Raw genomic sequence first — 14,149 nt, 5'->3', positions numbered from 1 at the left:
CCCCAGGTGCCTTTCTTATGTTTAACTTCAACAATTTCTCCTCCACTTTGCTCTCAGTTATTACAAAATCATTAAGCACACTGCTACAATTTGATAACCTTCTTCCATTTTCAAACTGTAATAATTCCTCACGTGTGAATGTAGATGCAAAATACTCATTCAGTTTGTTTGCTATCTGAGCAGGATCATCAACAGTCGAACCATCGATGTCAAGTGGACCAATCATATTCATCCCCTTCCTTTTAGAGTTTATATAAGTAAAGAAATCCTTGCTGTTTTTCTTAGCATCCTTTGCCAAAGATTTCTCGTAATCCGCCTTCGCCTGCCGAACCTCCTTTGTGACCTGATTACAGACTAGCTTATATCTGCCACAGGCTTCTGCGTCACCTGATAATTTATATGCATCCCATGCATTTTTCTTCTCTGTCACGAGTCTCATTAGTTCATTTGACAACCATTTAGGCCTAAACCTTGAACGATATTTCTTAATCGGTATATAAAGTCTAGTAGCTTCCACGATTAATTCCTTGAATGCTTCCCACTTAGAATTTACTGTTGGTAACATCGTCAGTTGATCCCACTGTACAGAATTTAAAAACTGTCTGAGACCACTGTACTCCCCTTTACGGAAGCAAAAACCCTTTCCTTTACCCCTGACGGTAGTTACCTCTTTGAGTAAATCCCACTTCAGCACACTGTGATCACTGCCACCTAGTGGTTCCTTTATCTGCAAATTCTTAATGCACGAATGATCACTGCTGATAACCAGATCAAGAGTATTACTTTCTCTGGTTGCCTCTCGAACATGCTGCTGCAGAAAACAATCATCCAATAAATCCACAAAAGTCTGACTGGTGTGTGAGTGACCAACCCACAAGTTCCAGTCAATATCTGGGAAGTTAAAATCCCCCATTATAAGACATTCAGATTTACTGGCCCACTCTATTTCTCTGTACAATTGTTCATTGTACTCATTCAAGTCATTAGGCCTATAACACACTCCTACCCTTATTTTTCCTTTCGCAGTGCTTATCTCGCACCAAACTGACTCAACAGAGCACTGTTCATCTATATTAACTGGGTGCACTTCCTTTGATTTTATGTTTTTCTTAATTAACAGCATAACACCCCCTCCCTTTCTGTCCTGTCTATCCTTTCTGTACACATTGTACTCCCCAAATTCCAGTTCTGCATTCCTTATATCTTTGTGACACCACGTCTCTGCTATCCCAACAATATCCGCCTTTGATGTCTTGACCAACACTTCAAATTCATCAAATTTATTTACTATACTTCTAGCATTGGTATACATGCAAGCATACATGCTCCTATGCCTATTCCTGGTTACCCTAACACATCCCATATACCCAACTATTCCATGATGACTGCCATCCGTCCCTGAAACCCCCAACACCCCTCGCTCCAGGTCGCTTCTTATTCTAATAGAAGTTGTGCAAGAATCACCTTCACCTCTGCCTGCGGTTACTGTTAAACTATTAGTCTTTGTATCCCCCCAAACTAGCAGTTTTCCGACCCACCTAACACTGCCTCTATAGCATCAGCAAATATTCTTGCACCCTTTCTATTTAAGTGTATCCCATCCCTGTAGAAGCAATCTCTCCTGTTAACAAGTACAGTCCAGGCTGAAAAAAATTCTACCCCTTGAGCCTTGCACAATCCTTCCAGGGCCGAATTGATCGACAAGGCTCTCATCATGTACTCCCTCCTATCGTGTCTGGGCAGAATTGCAGACACTTTCAAATTCAACCCTATTTCACGGCTTTTTTTCAACAGTGACCTGTACTTGTTGAGTAATTCTGCCGGTCTCCTACTCTTAATATCATTAGTGCCAACGTGTACAACTATATCACCTTTTGTGCCCTTGAAAGATGATATCCGCTCTACAACGTCATCAACCTTTGCCCCTGGCAGACATACCCTGGTCCTGTTCCACCTATCCTTTTTACAAAGGATGTTCCCCGTTTCCCTGACAATAGAGTCACCAACAACAACTAGTTCCTGTGGGACCAGCGCATTCTGCCTTAGGGGTTGCCGCTGTGTTGCGTGATGACCAAGTGCAAGCTCTGGCGTTGATGTGGGCAGCTGAGAGCCTGATGGGCCCCTCAATTTAGTTCCTTCGAGGGCATCCACCCTGTCCTTCAAGCTCTCATATAGGCCCATAAGAACGCTGAGTTGTTGCCTGATTTCGATACACTCCTTGCATCGCGCACACACAAAGACATCCCCCATGGCAATATCATGTTCCGTTCCAGAGAGTTCGGCAAACATTTCACAAGTTGCACATTTCTTTAGGCTGTGATGCGTTGGAGAATTGCCCCCCTCAGTTCTCCCCCGAGTCACAGCACTCCTGCCACTTTGTGCCCGTTGCTTTGCTGCTCTAGTTTGGGGCATGGTAGTTTAAATTAATAAAATCAATAAATTAAATATCAATAGTATTTGAATAGAAACTATTAAATAGAAACAGTGAAGCGTATTACTATATAATTATGCGTTAGAGCTACCTAGCTACCTCAATTAAAAAATTTGAATTCCCTACCACTATATCCAAAAACAATGGCTACAGAAATGGAACGAAATAACGGTTTTACCTATCGTAAGTAAAATCCACAAAAACTCTTTATCTAAATTAAAAATAAAAAATAACCAGCGTAACTATAACTATATGACTACGTATTAAGTACAATATAAAATAACAATCATGTAAATAACAGGTAAACACTTATCGTTTTTGCAGAGCCTGTAACTGATAGCTGTAACTTTTAAAGAGATTCAGCGCCCTCCAACCTTTGCCCCTGGCAGACATACCCTGGTCCTGTTCCACCTATCTTTTTTACAAAGCATGTTCCCCGTTTCCCTGACAATAGAGTCGCCAACAACTACTAGTTCCTTCGGGACCAGCGCATTCTGCCTTGGGGGTTGTCTCTGTGTCACGCGATGCCCAAGTGCAAGCTCTGGCGTTGATGTGGGCAGCTGAGAGCTTGATGGGCCCCTCAATTTAGTTTCTTCGAGGGCATCCACCCTGTCCTTCAAGCTCTCATATTGGCCCACAAGAACGCCGAGTTGTTGCCTGATATCGATACACTCCTTGCATCGCGCGCACACACAAAGACATCCCCCTTGGCAGTATCATGTCCCGTACCCGATTGCTCTGCAAACATCAAGCAAACAGTGCATTTTATAAGGCTGTGAGTCAGAGGACAACTGCCCCCCTCAGTTCTGCTCTGAGCCACAGCGCTTCCATTAGCTTGAGCCTTTTGCTTTGCTGCTCTGGTCTGAGTCATGATTCTATTAATTTATTAATTATGTTAAATATAATTAATTATATTACGTTTGTAATCTAAGTCGTTATATGTATTTATTTAAACGTACAATTTAACTGCTAACGAAGTTCAACTAACGCTATCTAGTACAGCATACAACTATCGTATCACAATGGCGGGAAAATTACGAACGGTACCGGAGTTGAAACACGTGGAAACCTTTACCGATACGTTTATGCAATTACAAGGCCGAGTAAAGAATAATTACACCAAGTTAATCAGAAAATCACAAAATAATGTTATACTACTAAATTTAAATCAAAAGTTTTAGAAAAACAATAATTTCAAATCAATAAATAAGAAAAATCCACTTAGCGGCTTGGAACACGACCGTCTCTAGTAGCCTCGTCAGCAGACTCTTGATCATCTCTTCTTGCTTGAATTTATTTAAGCTATCAACTTCCACAACGACAGATGGAAGTTTGTTCCAGCAATCAACTACCCACTGGCTAAAGGCAAATTTCTGCACATCTATTCGACAACTGTCTTTCCTCAGTTTGAATTTATGCCCCCTCAGGTTTGTAATCTGAGCAAGAGGTAGAATCCCATTAGTATTTGAGCCTGCTCAATCCATTCAAGACCTTATACATCTCAATCAGATCACCTCGTAGGTGCCTAGTTTCCAGATGCTGCAATTTTCAGAAATTAAGCCTTTCTTCATAAGAGCATCCCTTTGTTCCCCTCACCAGTCTTGTTACCTTTCTCTGTATTCGTTCTAGCAACTCTACATCCTTCCTAAAATGAGACTTCCAGACCTGTATGTAGTACACAAGCTGTGGCCTGACCATTGCCTTATACAAGGGAATAATCACCTCCTTATCCCTGCTCGCAAAATTCCTGTATATCATTGACAAGACATCATGACCTACTCTGGCAGCCTGTCTGCACTGCTCAGAAAACTTCTTATCTGACTGCACAATTACCCCTGGGTCTCTTTCATTCTCCACTATCCTGAGTGTAACACCACACTGTTGGTATGTTTCTCTTGGGTTACTGCTAACCATATGCAGTACTTTACATTTGTCAATGTTAAACTTAAGTTGCCGCTTCTCAGCCCAACTGTCGAACTTTTCTAGATTCTGTTGCAGTAGCATACTGTCATTACTGTTATTAACAACCCTGCAAACCATCTGCAAACTTCGACATTAGGCTTTATATACCTTCATCAATATCATTGATAAATATACAAAACAACAATGTCCCCAACACCGAACCCTGGGTGACACCACTAATAATATTACTCCATGAAGAGCGGTATCCATTGATTAAGACTCTATCTTCTCACACTCAACCATCCTTTTATCCATTGTAGCAACTTGCCCACAATGCCACACTGCTCCAATTTGTACAGTAGTTCTCCATGTGCAACAGCATCAAAAGCTTTCCTGAAATCAAAGTATATGATATCAAAATTATTTTTTGCATCCAGTTCCTTTGTGATCACGTCATAGTATCTAATTAAATTGGTCAGACAAGGCTTCCCCTCAACAAACCCATGCTGTGTCTGAATTATTACTGTAGTCTTGTCAAGATGATCCTGCAATGCTTCTTTAACCAGTGACTCCATTAGTTTCCCTGGAACAGAAGTGAAACTAACAGGTCTGTAATTACTTGTGTCACCTTTTGATTCCCCCCTTTGTGAATTGGTGATACATTTGCACATCTCTAGTCTGTGGAGACCTCCCCTGAGTCCGATGATGTTCTCATAATTATGGCTAATGGTTTTCTTACTTCCTTTGCCGCCTCCTTTAGTATAGCTGGATAGATCCCATCCATGCCAGGTGCCTTTCTTATGTTTAACTTCAACAATTTCTCCTCCACTTTGCTCTCACTTATTACAAAATCATTTAACTCCCTGTTAGAGTTTGATAAGCATCTGGCCTTTCACTCCTTGAATAACTCCTCATATGTGAATATAGATGCAAAATACTCATTTAGTTTTTGCAGCTATCTGAGAATGATTGTCTGCAGTCAAACCATTGATACCAAGTGGATCAATCTGATTCACCCCCTTCCTTTTAGATTTTATATAAGTAAAGAAGTGACTTGATTACAGACTAGCTTATATCTACCATAGCCTTCTGTGTTGCCTGGTAATTTCTATGTATTCCATGCATTTTTCTTCTATGCCATGAGTCTCATTAATTCATCTGACATGCATTTGGGCCTAAACCTAGAACAGTATTTCTTAGTTGGAACTAAAAGCATAGTAGCTTCCAAGATTATTTCCTTGAATGCTTCCCATTTAGAATTTGCTGTTGGTAACATCATCATTTGGTCCCACTGTACAGAATTTCAAAACTGTCTGAGACCACTGTAGTCACCTTTACGAAAGTAAAAACCCTTCTCTTTACCACCCCCTGGGATAGTAGTTAAATCTTTAAGTAAATCTCACATCAGCACACTGTGATCAGTACCATCTAGTGGTTCCTTTATCTGTAAATTCTTAATGTATGAAGAATCACGGCTGATAATCAGATAAAGAGTGTTACTCCCTCTTGTTGCCTCTCTGACATGCTGCTGTAGAAAACAATCATCCAATAAATCCACAAAACCCTTGCTAGTGTGTGAGTGACCAATACGCAAGTTCCAGTCAATATCTGGGAAGTTAAAATCCCCATTATAAGACATTCTGATTTACTGGCCCATTCTATTTTTCTTTATAATTGTTCATTATACTCATCAGAGTCGTTAGGCCTATAACAAATTCCTACCCTAATTTTTCCTTTCCCAGTGCTTATGTCACATCAAACTGACTCAACATTGCACCGTCCATCTATGTCAACTAGATGTACTTCCTTAGATTTTATGTGTTTCTTAACTAACAGCATAATCCCTTCTCATGAGTGCCCCTCAAACATTCAGCAAAAGGCACAACCTGATCATCCAAATTATTTCTGTATAGCCAGCCTGATACATCTTGATTGGTGTTTCAACCAGGGGATCCACTGCATTTAAAGATGGTTAAAAAATTTAATTTAATTTAATTTAATTTTTTAAAAAATAAAAAAATAAATTAAATTTTTTAACCATCTTTAAAGTAGTTCTGTTTTTGATCACTGATTTTCACAGTTTTTCTTACTGAAATTTAATAATTAAAAATATTTTTTTTACATTGCATAGTTCATTTAATTGAAGTTATAACATATTTATGATAGTGATTAATTTTAGCCCTTGACTAAAATGGAAGAAAAGTGTAATCAGTATCCTCTTCCTAAGGACACTGCATTGTTTCATTATCAAATTGCTGGTCATGTTCATGGAGAAGGAAGGACTAAGCTAGGTTAGTAGATACTTTAAAATGTCTATAAGCATTTGAAAGGTAGTACATTTAGCATAATTACTTGGAATTTTAATATAACATATTTTAATTGTAAGTCTATTTTACACTTTTAATCCTTGTTATAACTTGTTAGTTTTCCATTAGACACATTTTGCTTACTTTAGGTTATATACAAGGTTACAAAGACTGTAATTATATTTTATTTATTTATTTATTATTTTTTTTTTTTGTTTTAATTTTTAATGTGTATCCAAAAATTTTATGAAAAGTCTACTGTCCAAATACCGTTTCAGAGATACTAAGTTTCATCCCAGCCCCCACTGCATGAAAATAGGAATATTGAAATTGTATGTATTTTGGACCCTCAAGATGTAGTGACCACCAACTTCTGCAAGAAGAACTCTCAACCATAACTTGAATAGCTTTCAACAACGTTTACTTGCTCCATGTGATAAAAAGTAAAGGATCGGACCAAAAAAATGACGTCAATGAATCCAGAAGAAAAATAAAAGATTTCCCATATGTCCCAGACATCAGTGAAAAGATAGCAAAAGCAGTCAGAACAGAAGGAGTAGCTACCTTCTTCAGCAGCTCATCTTCCCCTTAAACAACCCCAGGGGCTCACATCTGATGAGTATGGGCTTGGCACACCCAGGGTCCTGAGCTGGATTTCATCATTCTTCTCTTTTTTGGTGATTCCCTCCTACTTCTCTCTCTCTCAGGGTACTCAAATTTTTTTTTTGGCTGGTGCAGCGTAAGCCTCAGGCTTCCTTGCACCATATGGCCAATAATAATAATTATAAGGGGGGGCAATGGACCAGTGGTTACGACACTGGACTACCAGCCTGATGGACCCGGGTTTGAGTACCGCCTTAGTGGAAGCGAACACAGTTCACTCACAGTGGGAGACCAGTATAATAATATAAATTAGGATAATAATAATAAATAAATTACTAGTAATAAAAAATTAATAAATGAATAAAAATTGTGAAAGTTGCTCCAAGGGACCTACCTACCCCAAGGTCGGAGTGGCAGCGAAGGCAGATTGTGGCGTCACTCCCGAGAACTACCACTGGACATAAGCAGAAGCTAAACAGGTGCACCTCCATAGACGGATGATGTCGCAGAGAAATATTAATTATACTACATTGAGTGTGGCACAGGATAAAGTCACTCATGTTCAGGCCTTAGGCAGAGGGGTTGGTTGAAAAATCAGAGACTGTCTCCCGAGGAAGACAGTGGAGCAAGTGGTGCTGTTCCCCCTATGGCTACCACAAGAGAAGGCTACCAATTTTACAGGCAAGACCATCCAGCCCCACCAACTAAAAGTGCTTCTTGTGCAACTGCGTTAGTGACCACCCAGGATGGGAGAAAATGCCAACGCATGAAGTGGAGCATTGAAATGAATACGTACATCATGCAAGCATACTATGAAATAACGAAGCTTGTGGCCGATATGACAACTTACAGTTCGAGACTACATACAAAGTGGTTGGAATGATTCCTGGATATTCAGGTCACCGAACAGTGAATAGCAGACCAGAGAAGGACCATTGTCACGAAGAACCTGATAGCTCCTGCAATCTTCTGCAAAATCACGAAGGACATGAGCGATCAGCTACAAAGGATAAAGAATACAAAACCAGAGGAGGAAGAACATACCAGCACCGAACCAGAGGAGGAAGATCAAGAAGAAACAACCCACAGCAGCTGAAGTGGAAAAAGACAAGGTCATGATCCAGAATAGAGGACAAGTGGAAGAAGGCCCTAACAGAATTCAAAGGAATGGACCCCACAAAGACTCAAGTGATACCGAAGCAGAGGCCAAACAGAACCTTGTGGAGAGTCACAGACCACCTGAATCGGCACACAATACCGCACTACCTCGACAGCAATGGTGCAACACTGGAGGCCATCCACACAACCATGTATTGTGCTGTGGTAGCAGACATGAGGATTAATGGAAGAGAAATGAGAAACCAGCAGCAGAAGAACCGAAAACAGAAGGAAGCACCAGCTTGGGAAAGAAGATAGAAGAATTAAGAGTCAAGATAGGCCAATTGACCCAGTACCAACGGGGCAATAGTAGTAAGAAATTAATTGGAAAAGTGAATACATCCTCAAGAGAGATAGTGTCCACAGCAGACATGAGACAAAAATTCAGAGAATAGCAGAGTACTTGGACACATTGAAGCAGACCCTCCTTGTACTCAGCAAGAGACTATGCCGATACAAAGAGAGCTCTCAGAGGAAAAATAAACAACCGAATCTCCGATGAGGACCAAAGAGGCTTCTACAGGAGTCTCGGAGAAGATGGGATAGAAGGGAATGGACCACCTGAGCAGAAGACGATTGAGAAGTTTTGGGGAAACATATGGAGCAGGGAAGTAAGACATAATAGCTGAGCCCCCCTGGATAGAACTAGAAAGCAAGAAAACCAAGGACGTACAAGAAATGAGAGGGTGGGAGATTCAGGAAGAAGAAATAAAACAGATGAACAAGAACTCTCAACTGTTGAACTCCAGGAATAGATAATGTCCAAAACTACTGGCACAAGAAGCTCACTTGCACACACAGGCAACTGGCAGAGCAGTTCACCCGAATGATAAGGCACCCCAGAAACAATCCCGAAGTTTCTCACTCAAGGAATCACATATCTGAAGCCTAAAGATGAAGATACAAGAAACCCGGTGAAATATAGGCCAATCACGTGCCTCCCAACAATGTACAAGATCCTGACCAGCTGCACAACCAGGAAGATATCAGACCACTTGGAGAGCCAGAACATAATGGCTGAACAGCAGAAAGGATGCAAGCGGCTGAGCAAAGGGTGCAAGGAGCAATTAACCATAGATGCTGCGGTTATGGAGCAAGCATACAAGAAGCGCCACAACATGTACACAGCCTACATTGATTACTGCAAGGCCTTCGACTCCATGCCTCATAGCTGGCTAATAGAGATGCTGAACATCTACAAAGTCAATCTGATAGTGATAAACATCCTAGGAGAAACGATGGCGAAATGGAGTACCACCATTAAGGTCGAAAATATCACAACCAGGCCAATCCCCATCAGGAGAGGAATCTTTCAGGGAGATGCCCTGAGCCCATTATGGTTCTGTCTAGCACTTAACCCACTATCCACTATGCTCAACAGTAGCACATACGGATATAACCTCAAATAAGGAAGGAAGAACCTGTACACCCTCACCCACCTGATATACATGGATGACATCAAGCTCTACGTGGGAACCGAGAAGCACCTCCAGCAACTACTCCAGATCACCGAAGAATTCAGCAATGATATTAGGATGGAATTTGGTTTAGACAAATGCAAGACCACGGATTGCCCCAGGGAAAATTAGTCAACCGAAACTATCAGCTGCAGACTGGTAAAGAGATCGACGGCATGGTAGAGGGAGAGGCCTACAAATACTTGGGGTTGATGCAGGCTCAGCAGTTACAGCACAAGGAAATTAAGGCCTGCCTGACCGAAAAATACCATGAGGCTCAGAAGCCTGCTGAAAGCAAAGCTGAATGGAAGGAACACAGTTAAAGCCATAAACACCTATGTAGCCCCAGTGCTAACATACTTCAGGGCCATAGATTGGACCAACACCAATCTGGAGGATATCATGAAAAAGACAAGGACAATGATGATCAAGTGCCACCAACACCACTTACCTGGTGAACAGAGGAAAACTGTTGGGTCTTCCTTTGAGACCATACTCTACCCAGATATCTGGAACTCCAGCAGAATCCACAGATTGTCTTTAGCCTGGAACCAGCTTGCTGTATTTGACCTTTGCCCCAAGGCCATATTCAACATTGTCCATCTGCCCTTCATAACCTCAAACTGTATCTTACCTTGCTCTCTTTATATAGCCCTGCATGAGGCAAGTTTTTGTTGTTTGTATTACATTAAGAAGTCTGGTTCCTCCAAAGTGTATGTAGGTGTAATTGTCATGTTTCCATTTAATGTTTAACTTGACTATAGATATCTAAATCTTGTATGTTCTCAACATTGTATTAATGCAAGAGTATACATTCCTTAACTTAACATTAGCTGTAATTTCTTAATTAATTTCATAGTAATTTTCATTTTGTGAAGATATTCTTATATCCCTTCATAGCATTTATGTCGAGATGACATTTTCAAGAATCCAGATGACATTTCAGGATTCTTGCCAAACACCAAGAATCCTGAAATGTCATCTGCTAACAAATTAGTATAGTATTGAACTTGTATTGTATATATGTATATATGTGTATATATATATATATATATATATATATATTTTTTTTTTTTTTTGTTGTTGTTAAGAATTTTCAAGTGCTATAATAGTATTATTTTATTATTGTACAGTAGAGTCCTGATTAACTGCGATTCTGTATTATCCGAGGTGAATTGTCAAAGTTTTATGTACTTTGTCATCAAAGTACATAAAAGATGAGTATGTAGTTCAGTACAGAGCAGAAACTCAGTGATGACTCATGTCCACTGAGTACCTGGAATGCTGTATTGCCAATGGGACTTACTCCTGCACTACTCCCAAACATCAAGCATTCACACACCAGTTGATTGTTGAGCCATGCTGATCTTTTACGGTTGTTGATTTCATAACTTTTACTCTCTAATTTTAAAGATTTAATAAAAAAGAAATAAAAAAATTGAAAATTTCGCTCTAATTTTCTAATTTTTTTTATTTGTCATGTTTCATTTATGTTATTTGGGTTAGTGCAAGCACTATGAGTGGAAAATGGAAGCATGTTGTTGTGTCTTTAGATATGAAGTTGAATGCAATCAAATGCTTGGTTCAAGGAGAAACAAAAAAAAAAGAAAAAAAGTGGCTAGTGATGTTATGTTATTTGATTTTTAGGAGCATTAGCAACTAAGGCCATATTGCTCCGGGATATGCGGTGGTCATTCCCTGACCTTTCCGCATTCTCCGTATTTGGTGGTGACGGGCTCGAACCCTGGTCTAATCAAGAAGCGTGTGCTATGCACTGCTGCTCCTTCCCACCTGGCTACGGAGGCGCCTGGCTAGTGATGGGGTTGGTGAAGTGACCATAACGGACTGGAGGAGATAGAGAATGGAAATTGAAAAATGGTGTTCACAAAGAGTATCTGTATGTGATATTGAAAATTTGAATAGAAAAACAATGAAAAAAGGAGAATTTGAACAAACTTCTGGAGGTCTTTTTGTGGTTCACACAGATGAAATACAAAGGAAGTCCAATTTCTGGACCAATTTTACAGGCAAAGGACTTAGAATTTCTTAAGCATTTTAATGAAGGGGAAGAACAATTTACTGCAAGTATTGGTTTGTTGGATCATTGAAAAAAATGGTTTGGAGTTAGAAATCTGAACATCACTGGGGAAAAATTATTAGCTGGTATGGAAGAAATAGCAACATTTACTGCTAATTTAGCAAAAATTATTCTAGAAGAAAATTTGAATTTGAATCAAATTTACAATTTTATAATTCAGGATGAAACGGTCCTGAATTATAAAATGCTCCCATCCAAAACATTTGCAGCTATAACAGAAAAATCAGCACCTGGTTATAAATGAAGCAAGGAGAAAATGACTGTACTGGCATGTTCAGATTCATCAGGGAGACATAAGTTTAAACTAACTTTCATTGGAAAGTCAAAGAACCCCCGAGCTTTAAAAAATGTAAAATGTTTGCCTGTTAACTATGCAAATCAAAAAAAAATGCATGGATGGATTCAAATTTGTTTAAAACGTGGTTTCATGAAGAATTTGCCCCTAGCACAAAAAAAAAAATATTTGAACGAAAAGAAACTTCCCCATAAAGCACTTTTAATATTAGATAATGCTCCATCCCATTCAGATGAAAGTGAACTAGCTTTTGGTGACATAAGAACTCTATTTTTGCCACCTAATATGACATCCCTTTCTTCAATCTTTAGATCAAGGTGTTTTGGAGACTGAAATGCAACGACATCTCTTAAAACATCTGCTTCAAAATCTTGAAACAGGGACCAGTGTTGTTGAGAATCTTAAAAAAATAAACATCAAGGACATTATTTACTGGTTGGCAGAAGCATGGAACGATGTTAAAACATATACTCTTATTAAATCCTGGGAAAATATTTTATGCTCCCAAAATGAAGTCAATGAGAACGAGATGGCAAATGAAGATGAAAGAGGTGAGGAAACCCTTTTAGAACTAACTAATAACCTTCCTGTTTCTGACACTCTTACTACAGAGGATATTAAAGAGTGGATGAATTCTGATGAACAGCTGGAAATGACTGATGACATGATCGTAAAGGTTGTTGATGAACAGAGAGATGAAAGTGAAGCTGACTATGAAGAGTGCACAGAAACTAGCACAGAAAAAAATTATATACACGGAAGGTCTAAATGCTGTTGAGTCAGCTTTACGTTATATTGTGTAGCAGGAGGATACCACGCTGGCCGATGTTTTGTTACTTAGATTGCCTTCAAAATATAGCAGCCAAAAAACGAGGAGCTTCTATGAAACAGAAACCCATTAAGGAAATTTTTATATGATATTAAGGTGTAGTGCTAAGACTGTAAGTACATTTTTCTTGTCTATGACTTGTAATTTTTATACATGTACTATTTTTTTTTTTTTTGTAATAAAGCTGTCGTAAATAAAATTAAAAGTGTTTTGTTTTATTGTATAATTCAAAAGTCATTATGTTCAATAAGTAGTTCTAACCTGAAAATAGTGTGTGTACATCATCACATTAATGTATTCAAATCCAGTTTATTTAATAATAATTTACTAAACCTTCCATGTTATTCAAGTTTTTGGTTATCCAAGGTTCCCTTAGTCCACATTACCTCGGATAATCAGGGGCTCTACTGTATATATATTAATATGCATAGTATAAATTTTACCAAATTAGATACTAAATTTCTTTTAATATTATAGTTTAATATGAACATATATAAATTGCTGAGGAAACATGGCTTACCTTGTTTCATACTTAAAATATCAGGAGAAGTAAAAGGAAAATTATGTTCAGACTTGAAATATGTACTCTGTGGATGGATGAAGGATGTAAATAGTGAATAGTGGTAATAATGAGGAGCCTATTCACTTTCATTTGATAGAGGGGAATAGCATAAATAATTGATTAAAATTATTTTGAATTTCATTTTACAGTTCAGTATGGTAACATGAATAAAATAAAAACATGGTTGAATGACAAGGGACAAAGTGGTTATTAATGTGGACAAAGTGGCTACTGCTCTTTATGGACTAATGTTATTAATGAAGTCCCTCAGGATCCAGTGTTGAAGGCATATCAAGTTTAATGTCCAAATTTTCTGAGGAATGTATTCTTTGCTGATACAAAGGTAGACAGGTGGACAAAACAATAATCAGGGATGCTAATCTGACAAGACCTGGATAAATTGGATAAATGGCTGAAAAGTGGCAATTGAGGTCTAACAGTGATAAGTTCAAGGTGCTTATGCAAGGTGCATTTGGGTAACAGTAAACACAGTATATAATAATTGTAT

At 38.9% G+C, this 14,149-nt stretch overlaps 1 protein-coding gene across 1 annotated transcript in view; it reads left to right on the top strand.

Moving 5' to 3' along the window:
* Nucleotides 1-14,149, top strand: part of Ipk2 (Inositol phosphate kinase 2) — a 92,480-nt gene that overhangs the window by 24,823 nt on the left and 53,508 nt on the right. The window contains exon 2 of the mRNA XM_090378539.1: nt 6,513-6,624. Within this exon, the coding sequence (XP_090234665.1) occupies nt 6,525-6,624 (100 nt within the window). The 5' untranslated portion in view covers nt 6,513-6,524. The remainder of the gene's footprint in view (nt 1-6,512; nt 6,625-14,149) is intronic.

Source organism: Mastigoproctus giganteus, chromosome 7 (genome assembly GCF_048544385.1).
Source record: "Mastigoproctus giganteus isolate SK-2022 chromosome 7, ASM4854438v1, whole genome shotgun sequence".
NCBI lineage: Eukaryota > Metazoa > Arthropoda > Arachnida > Uropygi > Thelyphonidae > Mastigoproctus > Mastigoproctus giganteus.
This window is presented reverse-complemented; position numbering and strand designations above follow the sequence as displayed.